Consider the following 24,181-nt stretch of genomic DNA (forward strand, 5'->3'; position numbering starts at 1 on the left):
AAGGCCTGGATCTTGAACCCTCCGAGGTCAATCGACCTAAACAGGCTCGAGCATGGAAATATCCATTAGACCCAGGTCTACATCGGTAAAAAAAACTTTCCTCCAGGTTCAAACACAGCTCACGCCTAAGAACCCGAAAAAGGGCATTTCAGAAGCGACGTCTTGTCTACAATAAGCCAGACAAGATGGAACGACTCCAGTTGACCAAAGCGCACAAGATATCTCTCGACTTTACCAACGAAAAGGGAAAGAAAATCTTCATAGTGAGGATCTCTTCAACAACGCCAAGTCCAAGGGCCCTACCACCAACAAGTTGATGTTGATGCCCACTGAAGCATCAAACGTTCCTCCATTAGGTCATGCGCCAACCAAAGAGAACTACGTCAAGCCACAAGCCATGTGAATAAGTATTGCCATCCAATGGAATGCAAGACCAAGGTCATGAACCTTGCCAAGTCATCTCTAAACAAGTCCAGAACCTAGGAACGTCTACTAGACCCCGATCCATCTTGGGGAAATAGGTTCTCTTCCAGGTTAGAACATGGTTCAGGCCTAAGAAGAAACTGAAAAAGAGGAATTACTGGATTGATGTCCTGCTCAAGGGAAGCCCGCTAAGATGGAGCAACTCCGGTTGACTCAAGTGCACAAGTTATCTCCCGATTTCGATAGCGAAATCGAGAAATAAGGGGCAAACTGTTTGGGAAAAATACTTCTGTATAAAATTCCTCTAGGCCTCGGACAGGACACCGGCCCCCAGGCTCCTGCTGAGAGAAACTTCGACTCTGACTGCTGCATCCATCCCTGCCTCCGGGTAAAAGGGAAATGGTCACTCTGAAGAAAGATTTCCTCTTACGAAAGGATATAACCCAGATCCTAACTACTAAAGATCAATAAAAGAGATTTCTATACCCTATGATCTTGCGCATAAGTGAAAAACCCATGTATATGGCGCATGAAAAGCATTTGACAATCGCAAGAATGGGCTAGCACAAGCCATAATATGCAGTCAAATATAGTAGTCCTACATGAAAGCTCAAGAGCCTATCCCATGCAGGATACATAGTACAAAATTGCAAAGTACTGCCTGAGAAGCTTACACGCTTACTCTTAGGCAGTGAGCATATTACATAACATGCAAAGTACTTCGTAAGGAGCTCACACGTTTACTCTTACGCATGGAGCATCGTACGAAACATGCCAATTCCTGCACCAACGCAGGAAGCATAAGTACAAGTGCATTGTATTGTATCCAAACTCAGGGTTAATACAGGGAGCTAACACATTGCAAAGTACTGTAAACCTCAGGGTTGATACATGGAGCAAAAGTGCAAAGTCCGAGAGCACACTAAAATTCCTACTTATACAGACGTGGAACAGCAAGTCCGGCGCATGAGTCACTACACCAGGTAGATTCACTCCAGCACAATACCTGGGGGCTGACAATGGCTTTCTGCAGAAGCATAGTGCAGCATTAGGACCTCGATATTGGCCTACTTCCTAGTGGCAGAATGCGAGGTCCAAAATGGAATAGATAGTGGCCTACTTCCGAGTGACAGAATGTGATGTCCAAACAGGGAACAGTAGTAGCCTTACCCTAGGAGGGCAGAATACAGTCTCTAAAAAAAGTAACCTTCGGGTTCAAAAAGACGTCCGGGTCCAAAAGCGACGTCTGGGTTCAAAAAGACCTTCGGGTCCAAAAGCAACCTCCGGGTTCAAAACGACCTTCGGGTCCAAAAGCAACCTCCTGTTTCAAAAGTACCTTCGGGTCCAAAAGTAACCTCCGGGTTTAAAACGACCTCCAGGTCCAAAAGCAACCTCTGGGTTCAAAAAGACCTTCGGGTCAAAAAGCAACCTCCGGGTACATAATAACCTTCGGGTCAAAAAGCAATCTCAAGGTTCCAAACGACCTCTGGGTCGGGAGCAACTTTTAGGTTCAAAAATGACCTCCGGGTCCAAAAGCAATCTTCTGGTTCCAAACGACCTCCGGGTCGGGAGCAACCTCCTGGTTCAAAACGACCTCTGGGTTCCAAATGACCTCTGGGTTGGGAGAAACCTCCAGGTTCAAAACGACCCCCGGGTCTAAGAGCAATCTTCGGGTTCAAAACAACCTATGGGTTCCAAAGCAGGCTTCTGGTTCAAATCGATATCATGATTCTACCATTACCTACAGGTTCCTGGATGAAAGTCCATATAAGCCTTCGGGTTCTTGGACGAAAGACCATCCAGGCTCCGGGTTCATGGACGAAAGTCCATCCAGCATCTGGGTTCATGGGCAAAAAGTCTATCCAACCTCTGGGTTCTTGGATAGGACTTTATAGAACCTCCGGGTTAAAAAATCACGTCTTCGAAGACATTCCCAATATCCTTCAGGTTCCATGAAAGCATGACACAAGGTCATCTCAGCATCGATTGTGGCCTCCGGGAGCAGATTGCAATGTTACATAATTGAGAGTGGCCAAGAAGCAATGGTAGAGTTCAACTAATGTTTCCACCTTCTTTATTCGGCATGGACACTACTGCTCGCCGCAAACAACATGTCCAAGAAATCTACTCTGGTACCAAGATTCAACTAGGTTATCTCCAGGTACCAAGACGAACATGCCGAATGTCCCTTCCCAAAAGTCAAGGTACAATCCCGAGACAAGGCAAGAAGCTACAAGCTACAACATCAAAACCTCAAGAAACATGAAGTATGATAAACACAAAAAAGGGGACCGGCACGAAGACCTGCTGAAAGGCCATTGCTGCTTTTACAAGCTCAACGAAGATCACTATCTTAAAAACAAGAGATAAAAGAGGCGCGAGTAAGGCCAGCAGAATCAAGCATGAAGATCCTCAGTTTTTGCCTACGGGTCTATTAATCCACCTTGTCCTTCTGATCCTTAGCCTCGCCAAGATTCTCCTACGTGCTCCCAAGGCCACGTAACCATTAGGCCATGTGCCCAACAGGCTATGCGCCCATCTAGGCGACACGCCTCCTTTACATGAACCCTCACTGAAGGGTACGTAGGCAATACCCACTGAAGGATGTAGCTATAAATCCAAACAACCTCCATGGTTTCATGACATAGCTCCCCAAAGATACCTTTGGAAGCAGGAACCATCGACTATAGAGCATGAAGACCATGCGGCCTTCACTGTAGACAGTCAACTCCTGCCTAATGACCAATATCTCCTGCTGCTATTAAGGCACTGGCGACATATACTGGCCCATACCCGTATGGCAGTATCCCAAAGCAGGATCTCCTTGTTTATCAACAATCTAAGCAGTAGAATGTACTATAAAGACATGTTTCCTTGTCCCTATCTTTTCGTAGAGCTGAGCACGAATCACTTGTACTCAAAAATACACTAGCAATTGCAATCACAAACAAGTATGGAGATAAAGGATTACCTTGCTTTAGGACCCTTTTACCTTTAAAGTAACCAGTGACTGTGCCATTATATCCAATCATAAAGCTTGTTTTGCATACGCATGCTTTGAGCAAGGAGAGGAAATGGCGTGGCAGATTGAGACATTCAAGGCAAAAAATAGGAATTTCCACGACATAGTATCAAAAGCCTTTCCAATGATGTTTTTTATCCAGGTTGTGCTCTTATTCAGTTCATCATCTAGGGCCTCTCCTCTACTTTCGTTTGCGAGGTAGGACTGTTTGATGGTCGTGTTTGTGTTGTTCTGGTTCCGCTCTGGCTCCTCTTGATAGGTCAAGCTTCTTCTTGGGTTGTTTCTCTGTTGCTAGCCTCTTTCCAGTTTGAGTGTGCAGTTCAAGCTTATTCGCTGTTCTATGTCAACCTATTTGTGTTACTTTGGTCATTCTTATGCATCTGTGTGCCTCTCTAGTGCTCAGATTATTAGTTTGGCGATGGACGTGTGTGGCTATCATCTCATCGTGTGTGACTTTATAATACCATGAGTTTGGGGTACGTACACTCTGCTAAAGCCCAATGAATGCCACTGTAGCTACACATTCAAGGATCCTCACTTTCTATTATTGAGGCCTTCTCTTTGACTCACTAGAGTCTCCTTGTTACATGATGCCTACTGGTATCTTAATTTTTCTGCAATTTTTATTTATATGCACGTCTTCCTGCTGGTTATTGGCTATGTATGAACTTTACAGATTTTATTCAACATTACACAAAGTGTTAAAAAAAAAAGAATAGTATTCACAACAAGCAGACGATCTTTAACAAAAGCAGTTTGGCGCGGTAGAATCAAATGTTGTAGGATGGGTTTTAGTCTAGCAACCAGAATACGGGATATGACTTTGTAGACAGTATTTAGGCGTGCAATGGGCCGGAACTCTGACACTTTTGAGGCTCCTGGAAAATTTGGAACTAGAGATAAGATAGTCGAGTTAGCAGTAGCAGGAAGAAAAACATATGTGAAGAAATGTTTGACAGATGCAATTGCTTCTTCTCCCACAAAGTCCCATGCGCTTTTGATGAAACCAGAGGTCAACCCATCTAGCCCCGGGGCTTTGTTGGTGTTGAGTTTGAAGAACAACTTCCTTATCTCCTCAGAGGAAGAGAAAGATAGCATGGCTTGAGCTTGCTGAGGATCACATTGGAAGTCAAGGTGATCCATAAACCAGGAGGAAGGCGAGGGGATGCTAGGTGGGGAATACCAATGTGGACCAAGTACAGATTTGAAGTGTTCCACCGCTGGAAAACTCATCTCTAACAGGTCGGTGATCATGATATTTGAGCTGGTGGAAAATAACTTGATGGCGTTATAGCTTGCTCTCACTTGGCACATCCTATGGAAATAGGTGGCGTTGAAATCCCCTTCTCGAAACCTATTTATCCTTTATATTGATGGAAATATGCTTCCTCTATCTCTAGCAGGAAAAGCCAAGTTTGATGGAGGTTTCTTTCTTGTTGGAACAGCTGCTGGGAAGGATAATGAAGAGCTATAACCTGCACATTTTGTAACAAATTGTAAGTTTCAATCGCTCTCTCGTGGATTTTTGAGCTGTTCTCTGGATTTAGTAATTTTAGATCTCTATTAATGACTTTTAGCTTCTAACATAACTCCGTAACGGTTGAGAATATGCTTCTTGTTGGGGTCAAAAGGGATACGACGAAGTTAACATCAAAAATTCCATAAAAATCGGCATGAACGCTTTACGAAAAGTAATCCTCGTAAAAAAATCTTTACGAAGAACTTTGCGGTGAAATCTTGCACTAATCTCTGTTGATTCATCGAAACTGAGCACCCATACTCCAAGAACACGTTCATAAAACGTCATAAAAGGATCCAAACAAGGTCGCCACATAGCGACCGACCCAGCGCGGATCAGGTCGTTACGTAGCGACCGAACTGTCTCGGACATCGATCAATGGGTATGACCCAAATTCGTGCATTCTCATCTGTTCCTCAATGCTAGCTCCCCTGTACCGCAGCCATATCATTCTCACTCCCATCGATTGGAGTTATCACTTAAAATATACGATAAAAATCGTGGAAAGTCTATTTTTATCGATAAAAATCGTGATAAACTTTTCGAGTCGAAAGACGTCCCTAATAGGTCTCAAACGTGATTAGAAATCCACTTACGATTTTTTAAGGAAAAGGCCAAAGATATTATGGCGGTTTATACTTAGTCCGCAAGAAAATATAAATGTCAAATTTCTGCAGATAAATGTTAATCTTTCGCAGATAAACATGAAGATCGGAAAAAAATGGAATATCTCCATTTTTAACTTAAGACGGCTTAAAGGCAGGAAGGGAAAAGCTAAAACCGACCTCGGAGGAGTATATAAAGATTCCTAGGCAAGGGGCACAAGGAGAGAACTTTTTCAGAGCAAACTTAGCATTTAGAGCTGCGACTGAATTAGGTTTTTGCTATTCGAGCTGCGATTCAATTAGGTTTTGCAGTCTTAGGGTTATACAACTAGAAATCTTGCTGACAGCTCTCGTATCCCAGGCTCTTACCTTGTTGTAACGCTCAAACGCGAATTCAGAATAAGATCTATTTTGCTCTCTTTTCGATTTCTTATTTTTCTCGTCTTTATTTCGTGTTCTGATTATTTGGCGTCTGGTTTAGCAGATATCTGGGACCTCTGGAAAGTAGGGTTTTCCTAACATTCCTTATTTAAACGGAAATCGATTGTGGAATTTTCGGTTCCCACAGTTTGGCGCTAGAAGGGGGGGGGGGGGTACGGATCAATCTAACTCTCATCCGCAAGACGTTCAACCAGACATGACAACTAACAATACGAATAACTTGCAAACTCCTATCAACGGAGGAAGCAACGACAATCAAAACACTCCAAAAGCGGCCGTTTCTACAGCCAACGCAACAGCTAACGCCGCGGCGCTCGAGGAGTTCAAAAAGATTTTCACTTCCTACGAAAAGATGTCAGGATAACAGAACAAACTCGTGGATACCTTGACGAAAAAGGTCGAAACCTTAACGGCAAGAACCCGTGCATTCGCAACTCCACTCGACAGGCCTGGAACGTCGCGGGAACGTCCTTCGGGTCAAAACCCCAGCGAAACATCCTCTGCCGAGGAACGGAACTCTGAAAACCCTCTACCTCCCGCAAGGGACATAGAGGTCGATGAAGTCGGGCCTGTCAACGTGGATCCCAGCTGCATTTCTGACGATACGGAAGAGAACGCTGACATACATCCAAGAAATCCCAGATCCATCATGCTACCAGCGCTGCCTCAGAGATCAACAGATTACTTGAGGGAGCTCGGAAAACGCCTTTCACTGCTCGCATCTCTGATACCAAGGTATCTGACCCGGGAAAAACTCGAAGTACCAATATACAATGGTACGACTGACCTAAAGCATATCTTCAAGCCTTCCACATCACGATGGGAAGGGCCAGACTGAAGGAGAGCGAAAAAGACGTCGGCTACTGCCGTCTGTTCGTCAAAAATCTGGAAGGAGCGGCGCTCGAATGATTCGCACGCCTTAAGCAAAACTCCATCAGAAGTTTCGGCCAGCTCGCATCAGAATTTCTCAAACAGTATTCTATGTTCATAGATAGAGAAACATCTGATGTCGATCTCTGTTGTCTATCCCAGAGGGAGGACGAACCTCTCCGCGAGTTTATAAGCCGATTCAAGCTGGTTATGTCAAGGGTTAGCGGAAAAAGCGACAAGGTGGCCATAGACGCACTAAAAAAAACGCTCTGTACAAGTCGAAATTTAGAAAATGGATAACCCTCGACAAACCACGAACGATCCAAGACACCCTTCACAAGTCAATAGAATACATTATAATCGAGGAAGAAACCAAAGTTTTGTCGCAAAAACATAAGCCGACAAAGACGTCCTCGAAAGATGTAGACCAAAAGACTAAAAAGAAAAACTCTCGTAACGACAACTACGTCAATCACGAGGGGGAAGAACTCCAAGGGGCGTATAACTATGCAGACATTCCGGAACAAGGCAGAACCTCGGGCAGTACATGGACTCGCAATCGAGGATACAATGAAAACACCTTCTGTGAGTTCCACCAGACTCGAGGACACTCGACGACTAACTGAAAAGTCTTGGGAGTGAGAGTGGCCGCAAAGCTACTAGCTGGAGAGCTCTCCGAAATAACCATCGTTAAAGATCTCATCATTGAGACCGATCGTCCTCCAAAAACCGACAAAAATCCACCTGCAGAAAATTCTCCTCGGAGAAATCAAGTAGAGGATAAACACGGAAGGAGATCGGATGACAAAGGAAACGATAACAATCATCACAGAGTGAGCATAATCATCGGAGGATCACAGTACTGCAACGACACGTTCTCGGCGATCAAGGCCTACCAGAGAAAGGCCGAGTCAAGTGCAAATTGGCCTACATGGTCTCCTCCCCGAGATGGTCAAAGCGATTCGATAACTTTCACGAAAGAGGAAGCCGGCGGAATCGATCAGCCTCACTGCGATCCACTCGTCATAGACCTCACTATACGAGATTTGGAGGTCGCGAGAGTCCTCATTGACACAGGGAGCACGGTTGACGTTATCTTTCCGCGACACTCTCAAAAGGTTGAACATTGAACTTGGGGAAATTACCCCGATACCAAAACCATTGACGGGTTTTTCGGGCGAAACGTCAATGACTCTCGGATCAATCCAGCTACCAGTCATGGCCAAGGAAGTCTCAAAGATCGTCGACTTTGCGGTGGCCGATCATCCTGCCATCTATAACGTGATCATGGGAACCCTATGGCTGAACGCCATGAAAGCCGTTCCGTCTACATATCACCAGGGCATCAAATTACCGACCCAGAGCGGGGTCGCTGCTATCTGGGGTTGTCAGAAACAGTCGCGACTTTGCTTTCTCGCAGAGCATAAGTTAAGACAAATCACAACTACCGCGATGGTAAACCGCAAACGCACAACGTTAGCTCAGCCTTCGGCTGAAAACACTTCAAAGTTAGCTCAGCCTTCGGCTGAAAACACTTCAAAGAAATACAACTCGACATCGTCTGCTGAAGCAAATGCCTCGGATATCGAAACTCAGCCTGATTCCAAAGTCAATGTTGTCACTCAACCGGAAAAGAAAAACCCGGACAAAGACTTCGATCATGCCACACTCACCGCGATTAAGGCGGTCAACACAGCACCAACCGCTGAGTAGAAACACTTGTGGCATAAAATAGAACTACAAGATGGCTTGATCCTCGAAAGGGGTACGTAGGCAGCTCGTCGAAAGACGAGTTCAGCTATCCCCCTCTCTAAAAAGGGGGGGGAGTGGTACGCATACTCGTATACTCCCACGTTTTAAAACATGCATTATTGTACTCGAGCTTTTTAAAACTTTTACTACAATACGCATTTTATGACCTCTTACGCTTCAGCTACGTAAAAATCTCTACAAACATTAAATTCTCGTGAACGGCCACATCTGGTCCAAATCGCAAAACGTTCACAAACATTTCATAACTTAAAACATTTGTATAGTCTTCGAAATAACAGAGAGAGACGTCGCCAAAGTTAGAATTGAAACTATACGAACAATTGTCCAAACGCGACAATAAAATTTCAACGAATATTTACATCATGCTCGTCGATTGGCCCCGACGAACACATCAGCCATCTTAAACAAACGCACGGTGATCATTCTGATCCTCAAACATCCGACACAAGGATAAAAGCACGCTATATAAAAAAATCAGAAATTTTGGTCAAGCACTTCCAGTTGGCTTAAAATTGTCTCTGGAGAGATGCTCGATTCACACCATACAAGTCGTAAAAGCCGAGAACCTATTGCGGACTTTAAATCGGAATGAATCAGGTTGAAATCGCACCAGGAAAATCAATAGCCGACTAGTCACCGCATAAGCCTTAAAACCGAAAGTAAACCTAGGTCTTGCCCTAAACCCAACACACTGGTCTCTAACATCTCAAGACATGATATCTAAAAAATGATACGAGATCTTAAAACATGTTTCTCCATCCATATCTTAACGTTCATAAAACTTCGTAAAAATAAATAAAATATTTTTACGAAAATTCACATATCGAGCAAACCAACAGATTGAACGTCTAACTAAAACTAAATATGAGACGACAACTCATATTTATTTCAGACATATTCAGAACAAAGTAGTTCGATAAATATTCGTCATATATAAAACCGCATAGCGGTAGGGATTCGAAGCCACCAACGGCGAGTCCCAATAAAACAAAGCAGCCAAACAGGCCCACACAAAGTCTCAACATAAAGGCCACACTCGGCCAGATACAAATAATAAAGGCCACACTCGGCCACAAACACAAGATAGGGGGAAACCTCTTCCCTTCAAATGCTAACTTCGATTCTCACATATCAAAGTTAAAACCCCCGGACATGGAAGCTCCGAATGCATCCGCAGGACAATCCACTTCCTCATCATAACCAGCATCCTCGGTCGTGACCTCCTCTGTGTTGGGAGAAACCGGGATGGGATCCCTGAATCCCCCCCATCCATCGGGGAAATAAGCGCCTCAGCATGGGCATGATCATTCATGCCACCTTTCATGATTTCCATCTCATCCTTGAAAAAAAAGTCGTTCGCCTGTGTCTTCTAGAGGGTACCAACTGAACCGCGAAAATCCCCCACCGAGGAATAAGCCTCCTTAAGGTTTTCATACTCGGCCTTGAACTGAAAAGCACTGTTTCTCATCACCTCGACAATCTCTCTCCTACCTCTCCTTTCCGCTTGACTGACGGCCTTGGCATTATCCTTGGCAAGTTCCGAATCTCGCTCTAAACTTTCGTTTTGAACACGTGCAAGGTCTTTTTCCGCTTTCTCTGCCTTGAAGCGATAAACCATGTCCTCCCTGTGGCTCGTCTCAAGGGCTGAGCCAAGCATGTTCCGACCATGCAAAAACGACTAACGTCTTTAAAAAAGAAAGAAACTATCGCGAAGTTCCTAAAGAAGAAAGTAACTAACCCAGTTGAATGTGAGATCCTTCCGCAACTACCTTGGACCTTCCCAATTCGTCCACTGACGAAGGAGGATCGAAACTTGAGGGTAAACTAGCAAACAACTCGTTAAAATTCGGAATAGGTACCGCCCTCGAACCACTACCATCACCATAAGCAAGGTCCGAGTCCCATCCTAGAAGAATAGAGTCATCTACGGTAAAATCTATATCACCAAGATCGATGCCGTTACCCTTAGAAGATCTCACGTTCGTTTCCTCCGCGGGAACGTCACAAGAAGTAGGATCATCGGACTCAGAATCACTATCCGCTTCTACGCCCACTCCAAGATCGGGATGCACGAGTCTCAACGCATTGCAGACTCTCCTATGCGTAAAGAAGGTCCAGAAAAATGGACCATTCCTGAGGAGATCCCTCATTTTGATCACGTCTTCGGGGAATGGGTAAAGAGGGTTGATGAAGGGACTGTCATTCGGCTTGCTCAGGAACAGTGTGATGCAATTCTCTTTGACGGATGCAGCGTTTACACGGACAAAGAAAAAGAACTTTGTCCACGAGTTAGAGTTGGAAATAAGCCCCTTAATCACCGTCATATATTTCCGAGCGACCAACCGGTAGAGGTGCGGTTTCGAAACAAGTTGCAGCCTGAAGATCTCTTCAAAGTGGTCAGTGGTAAGGGAGAGGCCATGCTCATAGCTCAGGAGCATGACGCCAATGAGATGCTGAAAACTGCTGGGATTCAGCTGGCTTATCGATACCTCGAAACGGTCCAACACACGGACTATGATTTCAGGGATCGGAAACCACAGGCAACAGCGCACCAAGAAGAAACCCTCTGGGGGATTATCAACACTTTTCCCTCGACAAGGAATTCGAAACTCTACCGCATCCGAAATCCGACAGAATCCCCTAACGGCCTTATAGAATTCACTGGTGCTTTTGCTCGGTGTGCCTTTTTCGACCGAACGCTGGTTCATGACAGGAAATGACTTCTCGATAGGGGGAGTAATCGAACCATATCTCGCTATCCAGTACGCCTCACCATCGGCAGGATCCATCGAGTGGGGCACGAACCGGCCTTCGGGACAAGAATACCGTCGTCATGAACACCCTCTGACGAAGAACCACGGGAGGTACCTCTTTTCAAAGTCTTTTTTCTGCTAGACATCTTTTAAACTTAAAGAAAAAAGAGAAGAAGAGGGAAAGGAAAATTTTTCTCAAGAAACTTCTTATGAAAATAAGTGAGTGAAAATTATTAGGAGAGTTACCTTCCTCCTTATAGGCATTAAAAATTACTATTTGTTTGCGGATAATTGGATATAAACTTCGTCCAAATACACCTATCTTGCCTAAATCGCCAAACCGCGCGCTAGAATCTCATCGTAATCCACGATTCTAACAGGATGGGGGCTAACTGTTGGGATCACAAACGGACACGACGAAGTTAACATTCAAATATCCGTAAAAATCGGCATGAACGCCTTTACAAAAAGTAATCCTCGTAAAGAAATATTTACGAAGAACTTTGCGGTGAAATCTTGCACTAATCTCGGTTGATAAAACGCCATAAAAGGATCCAAACAAGGTCGCCACATAGCGACCGGTCGGCAAACGAGCCGGTCGCTACGTACCGACCGACCAAGCCATCGACCGACCCGCGAACGAGTTGGTCCCTACGTAGCGACTGACCAAGCCACTCGATCGGTCGCTACGTAGCGACCGAACTGTCTCGGAAATCGTTCAACGGGTACGACCCAAATCCGTGCATTCTCGTATGTTCCTCAATGCTAGCTCCCCTGTACCACAGCCATAAAATTTCTCACTCCCATCGATTAGAGTTATCACTTAAACTTTACGATAAAAATTGCGGAAAATTTATTTTTATCGATAAAAATCGTGATAAACGTTTCGAGTCTAAAGACGGCCCAAATAGGTCTAAAACGTGATTAGAAACTCACTTACATTTTTTTAAGGAAAAGCCCATAGATACTATGGCGGTTTATACTTAGTCTGCAAGAAAAGATAAATGTCAAATTTCCGCACATAAATGTTAAGTTTCCGCATATAAACATGAAGATCTGAAAAAATAGAATATCTCTATTTTTAACTTAAGACGGCTTAAGGGCAGGAAGGGAAAAGCTAAAAACGAGAGAACGAGGAAGGAAAAAGCTAAAATGGAATATCTCGGAGGAGTATATAAGGAGTCCTAGGCGAGAGGCACATGGAGAGAACGTTTTCAGAAGAAACTTAACACTTAGAGCAATTTTAGGCAACTTTATGTTTTGTTATTCGAGCTGCGACTCAATTAGGTTTTGCAGTCTTAGGGTTTTACAACTAGGAATCTCGCCGACAACTCTCGTAGCCCAGGCTCTTACCTTGTTGTAACGCTCAAACGTGAATTCAGAATAAGATCTATTTTTCTCTCTTTTAGATTTCTTATTTTTCTCGTCTTTATTTCGTGTTCTGATTGCTTGGCATGTGGTATCCGCGACCTCTGGGAAATTAGGGTTTTTCTAACTTTCCTTATTTAAATAGAAATCGACAGTGCGAATTTCGGTTCCCACACTTCTGGTGCGAATCCATGCGTCATTTACTACCGTGGAGAAACCACGATGTTTGGTTAGGAATTTGAAGGGTTGGGTACCAGCTTTGGGTAGGGTAACAGTTAGGTCTATGAGGCAAGGGCAGTGGTCTGAGAATATCTGAGGGAGGAAGGTTGCGTGGGCATGAGGGAAGGACAAGACAGTGGAGTTGTTTGCAGGCTGGATGTTAGTCCAAGTAAGGCTAGGCTCACTGTATCTCTGATCAAACACCCCCGACTGGAGCAGACATTCACGGAAGATGAATATCTGATTATCAGGAGAGGTGAAAATAGGGAAAGATTGCTCAACTGGGTACAGGATGTGATTAAAATATCCTCCAATCATCCACGCATGGCTATCAAGAATTAGGGAGCTTTGAATCTCTATTAACTCTGTACAAAGATCAATTTTTTCCTCCGATTCATTTGAAGCATACACTGCTGTGTAGTAAAAAGGTGGCTGGTTTGGGAGAAAGAGCAAGCAGGTGAGAGATTGCCTACTCTTACAGACCACTTGAATCATGGCAAGGGTTTTCCAAATCAAGATGATCCGTCCATCCTCATCCTCAGAATGGTTTGAAGGAAAGTTCCAATCCGGGCAAACTTTGGATATTAAGGGGTTCAAAAATTGTTCTTTTATATGAGTTTTTAAGATGACACCAAAACATTTTCAATCCTCTTTCTTCCGGAACTCCCTCCTCGTCCTTCCTTAAAGCGTTCTCGCTCCTCCCCTTGGGTTTGTATATTTCTTTCTGTAGAGGGGAGTCTGAGGCTTAGCAGAAGGGACTTGGAAAGGTTTTTTAGGTTTTTTAGGTTTTTCAATGATTTTATGTAGGTGATCAGTAGAGTTTTTGGATGAGGAGGCAGGGGGAGGAACATAGTGGAGACATTGTCTGACTATATGGCCAAGCTCGTGGAAGTGAGAGCACATCGGAGGAGTTCATGGATAGTGGACTTGCACTTCTACTACCTCTCTACTTTCACGCTTAAATTCTACAACTGATGGAAGGGGCTGAGTGAGATCAACTTCAACTTTGACGTGGGAGAGAGTTAAGCTTACGAGGTTTTTTGTAAAATAATCAGTCTTCTTTGGTTCTTCGACTAATCATGCAACTAGACTAAGCCCTTCCTCATGTCTCAGGTCCAAGAGAACACCGGTGAGATGAGACCATATTTTTATTGCTCTCGGTGGGGGAGTAGCCTCTGAGTATTCCGATGACCATTGAGCAGTGTGAAACATCGAATCGCATACATACCAAATGCACTTATCCAGAATTTTCTCTTTGAGGTACGCATTCGGTATTCGGACAATTGTTGATCTGTTGAGGAGATTGTTGTGGATTTCAAGATTATTTTCTTTACCCCACATATGGTTGAAAACACTCTGAATCTGATTAAATGGTGGAGCTTTACTATTGTAATAGCAGATAATAAAATATTTGTGCATTTCTACCCCTTTTTGGAACACATAATCTAGAGTCACTATACGAGGTCTCACGGTTTCAGACAAGGCGACCGGTGCAAGATGACGGAGGGTTTTGTCCTCTGCACGGCGCAACCTTTGGACAAGTGAGCGGGTACTAATAGTTGATTGGTATGGATTTTGAGTGGGTGGGGGAGGGGCGATGGTCGGAGCTTGAATGACTGGAGGAAAGTTTTCAGTAATGGTGTCGGAGGTTGTGGAGTTTATTTGGCTATGAGGTTTTGTTTGTGTGAAGTGGGGATGACGATTTTGGGTTCAAAGGGATAAGGTTTTGAGGATCTTTACTAGAAGAGGGTAGGTGATTTTTTTGGTAGGATTTTGAGATTCAGATCTAGGAAGAGTAGTTAAATGCTTCAAGAGAGTAATTTGCGTTTTTTCAAGTACTAGTGGAGAACTAGCACATGAAGGAACATTTGGGGGATGCTGAGCAACAACACCAGTAGGGGGTCCAGTAGGGGGTTAAAGGATTTCATCAATTCCTTACTTTTGGAAAAGGATGAAGAATCAGTTTTGGCGGAAAAGAATTGTGGTGGATAGTCATGAGGGGAGAGGACGGGGGTTTGAATCAGGTGGTCGGGAGGAAGGGAGGGGGGAGGGGGTTCTCCGGCGGAGAACGACGGTGAATTCGCGGTGGAAGCGGTGGTCGGGATTTTCTAAACGTTATTCATTAGAAAAAGAACAAGAAAGAGTTTGACTTTTTGTTTTTTTTTTTCTTTTCTTTCATCTCTTTCCATTTTTTTATTCCATATTACTCATATTAATACCAATCAAGTTATATATTAATATTTTAATCATTATATAATTATAATTATATAAGTATATTTAGTAATCATTTCAAAAAGTTCATTGTATACTTTAAAAACAATAGAAAAGTATGTATATTTAAGTTTTTAAGTATTATTTTGAACGGGTTATATTTTAATCCATTAACTACATAATCTAAACCATAAACAATTTACATGAAAGTTTGCGTGAAAAGTTTATATAAGTTTCAAATATCTTATTTGAGCTAAGGATAAATTCTCTACTTTAAATTTCGCAATTGTTATGTGATGATTCAAATTTTATAAATTTATATCATATTTTGTTTAGATATTGCGAAACGCGACTTATTATCTAGTACTCTAATTAAAAGATTTAAACTGAAGTGGAAAATTCAAAATTTGTAATAAGATTTATTCCAGCCGTGTGTCGTTTCCAAATTCAAGGCCGCCACATATCACACACCAGTGCTCACCACGCGATACAACCACAAGAGCTGAGTTATAATTTTAAAGATTTAGCTTCAACCAATCATAAGTAAACACGTCAACAAAACGAATAGATCCGTAAAAACATCCAGATTCTTAGAGCCTAGAAGTAGGCATATTCGGTCGGCCATTATTTAACGCGGGCTTGTATCCAATCTACTCATCTTCCCTGAACAACAACCAAAGAGATTATCTCCTTCATTCCTTTTGAACATTTTCGAATCGGAGAGTTATGGCCTTAGCTGTCACTTCTTCTTCAACTGCCATCTCTGGATCAAGTTTCTCACGCTCTGGACCTTGTTCTGATCGTAAAGGTACTTACTAGCTCCTCATTCTCAAAAACGATCCTCAGATGGTGTTCACTGTAACCTGATGATGTGCCGTTCACTTTCGCAGCTCTTCAAATCTGTTCGTTTAGGTTATCTGATCTATCCCATGTCTCTCAAAGACGTTACTCTCTAAAGGCTGAGTCACCACCTACACGCAACGACTCTTTGGTTACCCGTGCTTCGACCCTAATCACTCCTGGTTCGTTACGATTCGATTTTTCACATTCCGATTAGTATCTACCGGTTTGCACTAAACCATCTAATTAGACAAGTGTTAAGCAGACTATAACAGATTTTGCTTAATTTTTGGATTTTGATCCCAGGAGTGGAAGAGAAGGAAGAAGACGTTGAGGATTTCGAGCAACTCGCGAAGAAGCTCGAAGAGGCTTCTCCACTTGAAATCATGGACAAAGCTCTCCAGAGATTCGGAAGCAACATCGCAATTGCTTTCAGGTAAAACAATCGATTCAGTTGAAAGAAGTTGAATTTGAGATACGAATCTTGTTTTTATTTTTCTTCAGTGGTGCGGAAGATGTTGCACTGATCGAATACGCTCGGTTAACCGGAAGGCCCTTCAGGGTTTTCAGCTTAGACACAGGGAGGTTAAACCCCGAAACCTACAGGCTCTTCGATGCCGTGGAGAAGCAGTACGGGATCCGAATCGAGTACACGTTCCCTGATGCGGTCGAGGTTCAAGCTTTGGTGAGGAACAAGGGTTTGTTCTCTTTCTACGAGGACGGTCACCAGGAGTGTTGCCGTGTGAGGAAAGTAAGACCCTTGCGCCGCGCTCTCAAGGGTCTCAAAGCTTGGATCACTGGACAGAGGAAAGATCAGTCTCCAGGGACGAGATCAGAGATCCCGATCGTTCAGGTCGATCCGGTGTTTGAAGGGTTGGATGGTGGTGTTGGGAGTCTTGTCAAGTGGAATCCTTTGGCTAATGTCGAAGGTGGTGATGTTTGGAACTTCTTGAGGACGATGGACGTTCCGGTGAATGCATTGCACGCGCAAGGGTATGTTTCTATTGGGTGTGAGCCGTGCACTAGGCCCGTGCTTCCGGGTCAGCACGAGAGAGAAGGAAGGTGGTGGTGGGAAGATGCTAAAGCTAAAGAATGTGGTCTGCACAAAGGGAACATCAAGAAGGAAGATGACTCCACCACCGCGGATTTAGCACCTGCTATTGTGCATGATATCTTCGAAAGCAGCAATGTGGTTGCATTGAGCAGAGGAGGGATTGAGAATCTGTTGAAGCTTGGTAACCGCAAAGAGCCGTGGTTGGTTGTGCTTTACGCTCCTTGGTGCCCGTTTTGCCAGGCCATGGAAGCTTCCTACGTCGAATTGGCTGAGAAACTGGCGGTCAAAGGGATTAAGGTGGCCAAGTTTCGGGCTGATGGTGACCAGAAGGAGTTTGCCAAGCAAGAGCTTCAATTAGGAAGCTTCCCGACGATACTTCTCTTCCCGAAAAGCGCTCCGCGGGCAATTAAGTACCCGTCAGAGCATAGAGATGTGGATTCGCTTATGTCATTTGTCAATCTTCTCCGGTGAGTTGTGAGATTGGAAAGTTAAACAGTGTGATGAGGAATGAAGAAAACTGAGATGAAGGATGATTTCATCTTCAGATTGTGGATCTAAAAGAATAAGCAAAAGCTATGTGTTCTATATGGTATTGTAGGGTTTATAGACTCTTTTTCTGTCTTCTTGTCGTTAAATGTGTTTTTGTTCTTTCTTTTTTGAGTTTTACTTGAGAAGGAAAAGGATCCATGTAATGGGATTTTGTTGATTATGTTTTTCTAGATATGTGATTTTTCTACAGTTTTTGATGCGTGCACTTCTAAAGTTTTTACAAACATCCTTCAACTTATATGTCAGCATATAGTGAACTCCACTAAAACATATCTAGGCCTAGGAAACAGCAGAGATGAGTTAAGTGCTGTCATCCGTGCATTGGATATTCTGCAGGCTGTAGCTTCAAACCCTGCAGTATTTGGATACAGCGAGGAGAACAGGATTGTACCAAGGTGTCATGTAATCAAAACTCTCATGTCCAACGGATAATCGAATGTGAACTCCCTGCAATGTCACTTGTGTTGGCGATTACGGATGAAGCTTTTTTTAAACAGGTCTGTGAGGAAGCATGATGACAAGGAGCTTGTGCTTGAGTTGATGGCTACCCTAACTAGAGGTAGAGAGTCTTATTAGCTCATAAGGCATGTCAAATTTCTTTATTTGTTTGATTCTGCTAGTTTTAAGCACTACCTCTGTAGCGTTTGTAGTCTCGAAACTTGGAGATATGTCATGCTTCGGACCAAAGCAAAGAACCAAACTGAATCCATTCCGAAAAGGTAGTACCGAACCCGAATAGAAACTTGTAAGATATCCAAATAGGTTCAAAATTTTGGCACCTGGAAAAACCGGAACAAACCCGATCCGAACCGAAATATTTCGGATATCTGAATATATCCGAATCAGAATTATATACTCGAATGTATTGGCTACTAGATAAGGCCCGTGCGTTGCAATGGGTTTTGTTTGATGTTTTAGTAAAAACATAAAAATCATAAATCATTTTATTATAGATTGAGGATTTTTTTTGTTTGGATAAGTTGTGAGATATTTATTTTATAATTACAAACTCATTTACACACTCAAATTCCAATTCTACACTAATGGTTTAGAATTGAGGGGTGTGGTAGGTTTTAGAAATATGAAATTTACGATTCTAATAAATATATAAATAAATACTTAATTTTTTTAATTTATTTTATGTTAACTAAATATAGTTAACTCATTTAAGTTAACATAAATATATATATATATATATATATATATATATATGTTAACTAATATTGAGCTTCATTATTCATTTATGGATTTTCAATCATATCGCCAAGATTAACTAAGCAACCACCATCATAGCTGAAACTAATAGAAATAATAAAAATTAGTATATTAAATTTTCTTCAACTAATTAGAGTTACCTAATAAAATAAACATCTAAGTTTTTTCATTAGAATTTAGTTCAGAAGATGCTGATAAAAAATTTACACCTTGATATCTCTTGATAAAAGACTTTCATGATAAAAACAATATTATCACATTTTACAGCGCGATATATATCTTCAAATAGTTATACTTGTCTAGTTCATAATGTTGCTTGTATTTCAATTTCACTATATAGAATAAAGTTTTTGTAGAAAAAAAATTTGAAATTGCTTAATGGAATTAGACTAATAATTCATAGAGTAAAAGTGCTACAGTTATTTATAGAAAAATACCTCCTTAACTAAGTTAGAGTAACTTTTCAGAGGCCGGGTGTAGTCTAACTATGAACATCAGCTAAAATTTTGAAATTGCTTAATGGAATTAGACTAATAATTCTTAGAGAAAAAAATGCTACAGTTATTTATAGAAAAATACCTCCTTAACTAAGTTAGAGTAACTCTTCAGAAGCCGGGTGTAGTCTAACTATGAACATCAGCTTTTTAATATTATTGATATATCTATATATATATATATATATGCATGAATACTATCATCTAATTAATATTTTCTTGTATCTTTAAGTTGAGCAAAATATTTGTAGTTGAAATCGATTTTTTTTCACAGAGTATTTGAGGTAATGGTTGTTTCACACATATGCAGTTGTTGTTCTCTCAATCACTCTTATCTGAAATTTATGATCGGAGCCTTTATAACTCTTACTGCAATCTTGCACGTTATAAATAGAAGATATCGATAATAATTCCTTCACATAGTTCATCTCCAAGCTTTTCAAGAAGAGAATGATGCACACAACCTAGATTGTATTTTTCTATATAATAAAAAATCAATTTGAATAAAAAGTTATAAAATATTTTTTAAAAAATTACCTTTATTAAGTATGAGATATTCCTTCCTATAAGTTCATTATTATTTTTTTCAAATTTCTTACATTTTAATATTTTAAAATGATTTAGTGTTAAAGAACCTTATGAATTCATTGTTTCCTTGATAATGTATGATAGCAAATTAAGTAAAAATTTCATTTAGAAAATATTAAATATACTTTTTTCAAACATAATCGTATCGTAAGAAGTGTCTAGTTAACATTTTGACTAAACCCTGATGACAATCAAAATCATAACAATTGTTGTTGATTTTAAAATTATTATCTAACTCGCATAACCATAATAAACTGTTTATACTGCTTTGATCAATCATTGTTGACGTAACATAATACATTGATGTTGATATTGACTTATTATGACAGAATAACCAATTTTATATCATCTATAGGAACTAACACATAATTGTGTCAATAACTTACGCACAACAACATCATAGTTTATGACGGTCTCTACTCTCTAGTAAGTGATATTAGTCCAATAGGACAATGTTAGTGTGTTTTTTTTATCTAAAAAAAAACAATTTTCCCAATAATTTAAAGCTATATAAAAAAACACACCTAATGTTTTTCTTGTATTAGAGAGTTTCTGATTTTAATCAATTATGTTTGGTGACAAAATATAGGAGAGTTTAATCTTATATATTGATGTGAATAATTGTAATCCTTTCAGTTACAAAAAAAAAAAACGAATAATTGTAATCTTTTTGGATTATGATTTCTTAAACATAAAATTTACTATTTAAATAAGAAAGTTTATTATTATATGGAAATATTTGAAATACTTGTTTTACATTTTTTTGTTTAGATTTGAAGAAAAAAGAAAAAAATACAATTAAACAGTCTTTAACAATTTTATTTTGTAGAAGATTTGATAAAAGGATAATTACTATCAAACAATTTTGTACAATTATATTTTCTTTATGATTTTAGAAAACGAAAATTAGTATTAAGTAAATTATTATAAATATTTTTTGGTTAAGAATTATAAAAAGGAAAAAAATTAGAAAAAGGAAATTATTGTCAACTAAAAACTATCAAATAATCTTTTGTTATTATCTTTGTTTAGGATTTTTAAAAACAAAAATTACTATTAAATAATTCTTGTGTTATTATATTATTATACTTATATTATTAATTATGATATATTAAGCAATTATGTTTTGTGACAAAATATAGAAGAATTTAATCTTATATATATGTGAATAATTGTAATCCTCTCATTTCCTTAAACATGATTCTTCCCAATGCCTTCTTGGTTAGAATGTCCGCCTTTTGCTCAGTTCTAGGTACATGATCAACTTCTATCAACTCGCTCTCAACACATTCACGTATGAAGTGATATCGAGAATGCATATGTTTACTCCTTCCATGAAAAACATGATTCTTGGTCAAGGAAATAGCGGACCGATTATCAATTCGTATGGTGAGCTTGTCACAAGGATATCCGGTGATCTCGCTCAGCAACTCTTGCAGCCATAGTGCTTGTCTTGCAGCTTCTGTTCCAGCCATAAACTCTGCTTTACAAGAGGAGTGAACACCAAGTAATTGGACTTTCTCCAAGATAGAAAATATGACCCGTCGTACTCTTGTCATCATCGAGATCATTCTTAAAGCTACTATCACTTTATCCAAGAAGCCTTGGTACCTTCGAAGGGATCCTTTGAAACGTCAAGACATGACTAGTAGAGCCTTGCAAGTACCGTAGACACTGTTTCATCGCATCACCATGCGAAACCTTTGGACTATGCATATAGGGACTCAACACTCCTACACAATAGGCCATGTCAGGTCGTGTGTGAAGTAGATACCGTAGGCAACCAACATTCTTTTTGAACTTTGTGGCATCAATCCCTCTTTCCTCATCGGCTCTAGATAGCTTCAATCCAACTTCCATTGGTGTATGCACAAGATTACAATGACTCATCCCTTGTTCTTGTAATATCTTCTACGCATGTCGCTTCTGATTAAGTGTTATCCCTTCGCTATGTTGACACACTTCTATCTCGAGATAGTAGGTTAGTCTACCAAGGTCGAACTTCATGTCGAACTTTGAAGCCATCATTGCTTTAAACTCGTCGGTGATTCCCTTGTTGGTTCCTGTAACAAACAAATCGTCCACATAGACAGAACCCCAAGAAGGTGTCCATTGATCATATTCCGGTATACAGATGGCGCCTTCTTACATTTTTTAAATTCCAACTCTATAAGAATGCTGTTTAGATTTGTGTTCCAAACCCTCAGTGCTTGTCGCAGTCCGTATAAGGCTTCATTCAGCTTGTATACCTTGTGTTCTTGTCCTTTCTTCTCGAACCCCTCTGGTTGTGAGACGTACACAACTTCCTTAAGCTCACCATGCAAGAATGTTGTCTTTACGTCAAGGTGATGTACTTCCCAACCATAAGATGCTGCCAAGTTTATGAGAAGTCTAATTGTTTCCAGTCGAGCTACTGGAGCAAAAACCTCGTCGAAATCTATTCCATATTGCTGCACATATCCATTCACAACAAGTCGAGCCTTGAACTTGTTGATACTACCACCTGAGCTTCGCTTGATCTTAAAAATCCACTTCAAACTGATTGGTTTGATTCCAAGTGGAAGTTCAACTAGTTCCCACATATTGTTCTGACAATAGAGTCAATCTCATATTCACATGCTTATCTCCACTCTCTCGATTCACTTGCTTCTCTTAAGGTCAACAGCTCGTTGTTGAGACATAGTAATAGTCTTTCTCCTTCTTTTATCGCAAGAAAAATATAGTCGTCCAAGTACTTTGGTTTGATACTTTGACGTTCTGATCTCCTCAAGCATGGATGAGTTGCTTCTTCTTCTTCCTCTGCTTCAAGTTCATCATGCTCAGACGAACCGTTCTCTTCATCTACTACGGTCACACTTTGACTATCTTCAATCGCCCTAACCTCGCCTGTACACTCCGTACCGTCATTGTTTCCTTGAATCCCATGATTAACATATGTTCCAAATGTAACATCAAAACTCTCATCTTGTCTCTGTTCGCTATCAGTTTTACTCCAAACCCAGCTTCTCATGAGAGGAAAACAACATCTCTGCTCCCTACTACCTTGCGGGTTTGAGGATCATATGTGCAATATAAGCCTTTGATCCTGGTTCTGTTCCAAGGTTCAAAAGCATCTTTGATCTATCGTCAAGCTTTCTCAATTGTGTTTTCTCAATTTTTGTGTATCCAATACATCCAAAAATTCTAAGATGATTGATGTTTGGTTTCTTCTCATGAAACAATTCATACGAAGTCCTGTCCTTGAGAGCTCTTGTAGCAATTATATTCAGGAGATATGTTGAGTGTCGAATTGCCTCACCCCATAAATAGTTTGGCATGCCCATGTGCTTTAATATGCTTCTCGTCATCTCCAATAAGGTTCTGTTTCGCCTCTCAACCACGCCGTTCTGGTGTGGAGTATATGGAGCTGTAAGATGCCTCTTAATTCCTGTGTTTTCTCAGTAAACATTGAACTCGTTAGAGGTAAACTCCCCTACTCTATCTGTTCTGATGGTTTGAATCTTCTTTCTCGTCTCATGTTCTACTAAGATCCTTAACTTCTTGAACTTTGTGAAAGCTTCACTTTTATTTTCAAGCAAAATGGTCCACATATACCTTGTGTAGTCAATGAGAACGAAGATATAGCTCTTACCAGCTTGAGTACTTGGAGTTATTTGACCGCACAAATCTCCGTGTATAAGCTGAAGCTTCTTGATGCTCGGTACTGTGTTGCTTGAGGAAAAACTTGCCTTGTTTGTTTTCCTTTTACACATGATCCACATACTTCTTTTTCAATGTTGATACTCGGAATCCCTAACACGAGTTCTCTTTGTATCATCGCTCTCATCATCTCGAGGTTTACGTGCCCAAGCCTTGCATGCCACCTACTTGGCTCAATTGATCCTGTTAGATGCTGACTTGTGTCCGGGTTTAAACCCATGCGGACCTTATACAGTCGATTTCTTGATCTGCTTGCTGTAGTAAGTAACTTCCTATTCTTGTCATGCATTGTTAGTTGTTCTCCTCTCACCTGTATGTCACACCCATTTTTAGTGGCTTGACCTAGACTTATTATGTTACTCTTTAGATCCAGAATGTAATACATGTCTGTCATCTTTCTTGATTCACCATTCATATCGATGAATGATATTGTTCCCTTTCCTTTTATATCGATGCATGAGTCGTCACCGAATCTAACCTTTCCCGTAATTAAAGTATTGATCATAGAGAAGTATCTCTTATCTCCTGTCATATGATT

General features: G+C 41.0%; 1 protein-coding gene and 1 long non-coding RNA gene across 2 annotated transcripts; one reads left to right on the top strand and one right to left on the bottom strand.

Annotated features, from left to right (window-relative positions):
* Positions 1-3,582: 3,582 nt before the first annotated feature.
* Positions 3,583-15,507, bottom strand: LOC117132386. Its single transcript, XR_004455964.1, has 2 exons — positions 12,877-15,507; positions 3,583-6,064 (listed from the first exon to the last, which is right to left on the bottom strand). It is a non-coding gene; the product is annotated as an uncharacterized LOC117132386 (long non-coding RNA).
* A 248-nt stretch (positions 15,508-15,755) lies between these two features.
* Positions 15,756-17,839, top strand: LOC103848153 (5'-adenylylsulfate reductase 2, chloroplastic). The gene is made up of 4 exons (XM_009125111.3): positions 15,756-16,012; positions 16,095-16,226; positions 16,351-16,480; positions 16,549-17,839. Exons 1-4 carry the CDS (start codon positions 15,931-15,933, stop codon positions 17,567-17,569), a joined length of 1,365 nt encoding a protein of 454 aa, XP_009123359.1. The 5' UTR covers positions 15,756-15,930; the 3' UTR covers positions 17,570-17,839.
* Positions 17,840-24,181: the final 6,342 nt, after the last annotated feature.

The sequence above is a fragment of the Brassica rapa genome, chromosome A03 (genome assembly GCF_000309985.2).
Source record: "Brassica rapa cultivar Chiifu-401-42 chromosome A03, CAAS_Brap_v3.01, whole genome shotgun sequence".
Classification (NCBI taxonomy): domain Eukaryota; kingdom Viridiplantae; phylum Streptophyta; class Magnoliopsida; order Brassicales; family Brassicaceae; genus Brassica; species Brassica rapa.

Excerpts from the sequence above, each read along its gene's own strand:
- LOC103848153 (XM_009125111.3), top strand. The coding sequence starts at position 15,931 with ATGGCCTTAGCTGTCACTTCTTCTTCAACTGCCATCTCTGGATCAAGT. Across the intron at positions 16,013-16,094 it reads ACCTTGTTCTGATCGTAAAG|CTCTTCAAATCTGTTCGTTT; the intron begins GTACTTACTAGC and ends TCACTTTCGCAG. Across the intron at positions 16,227-16,350 it reads TTCGACCCTAATCACTCCTG|GAGTGGAAGAGAAGGAAGAA; the intron begins GTTCGTTACGAT and ends TTTTGATCCCAG.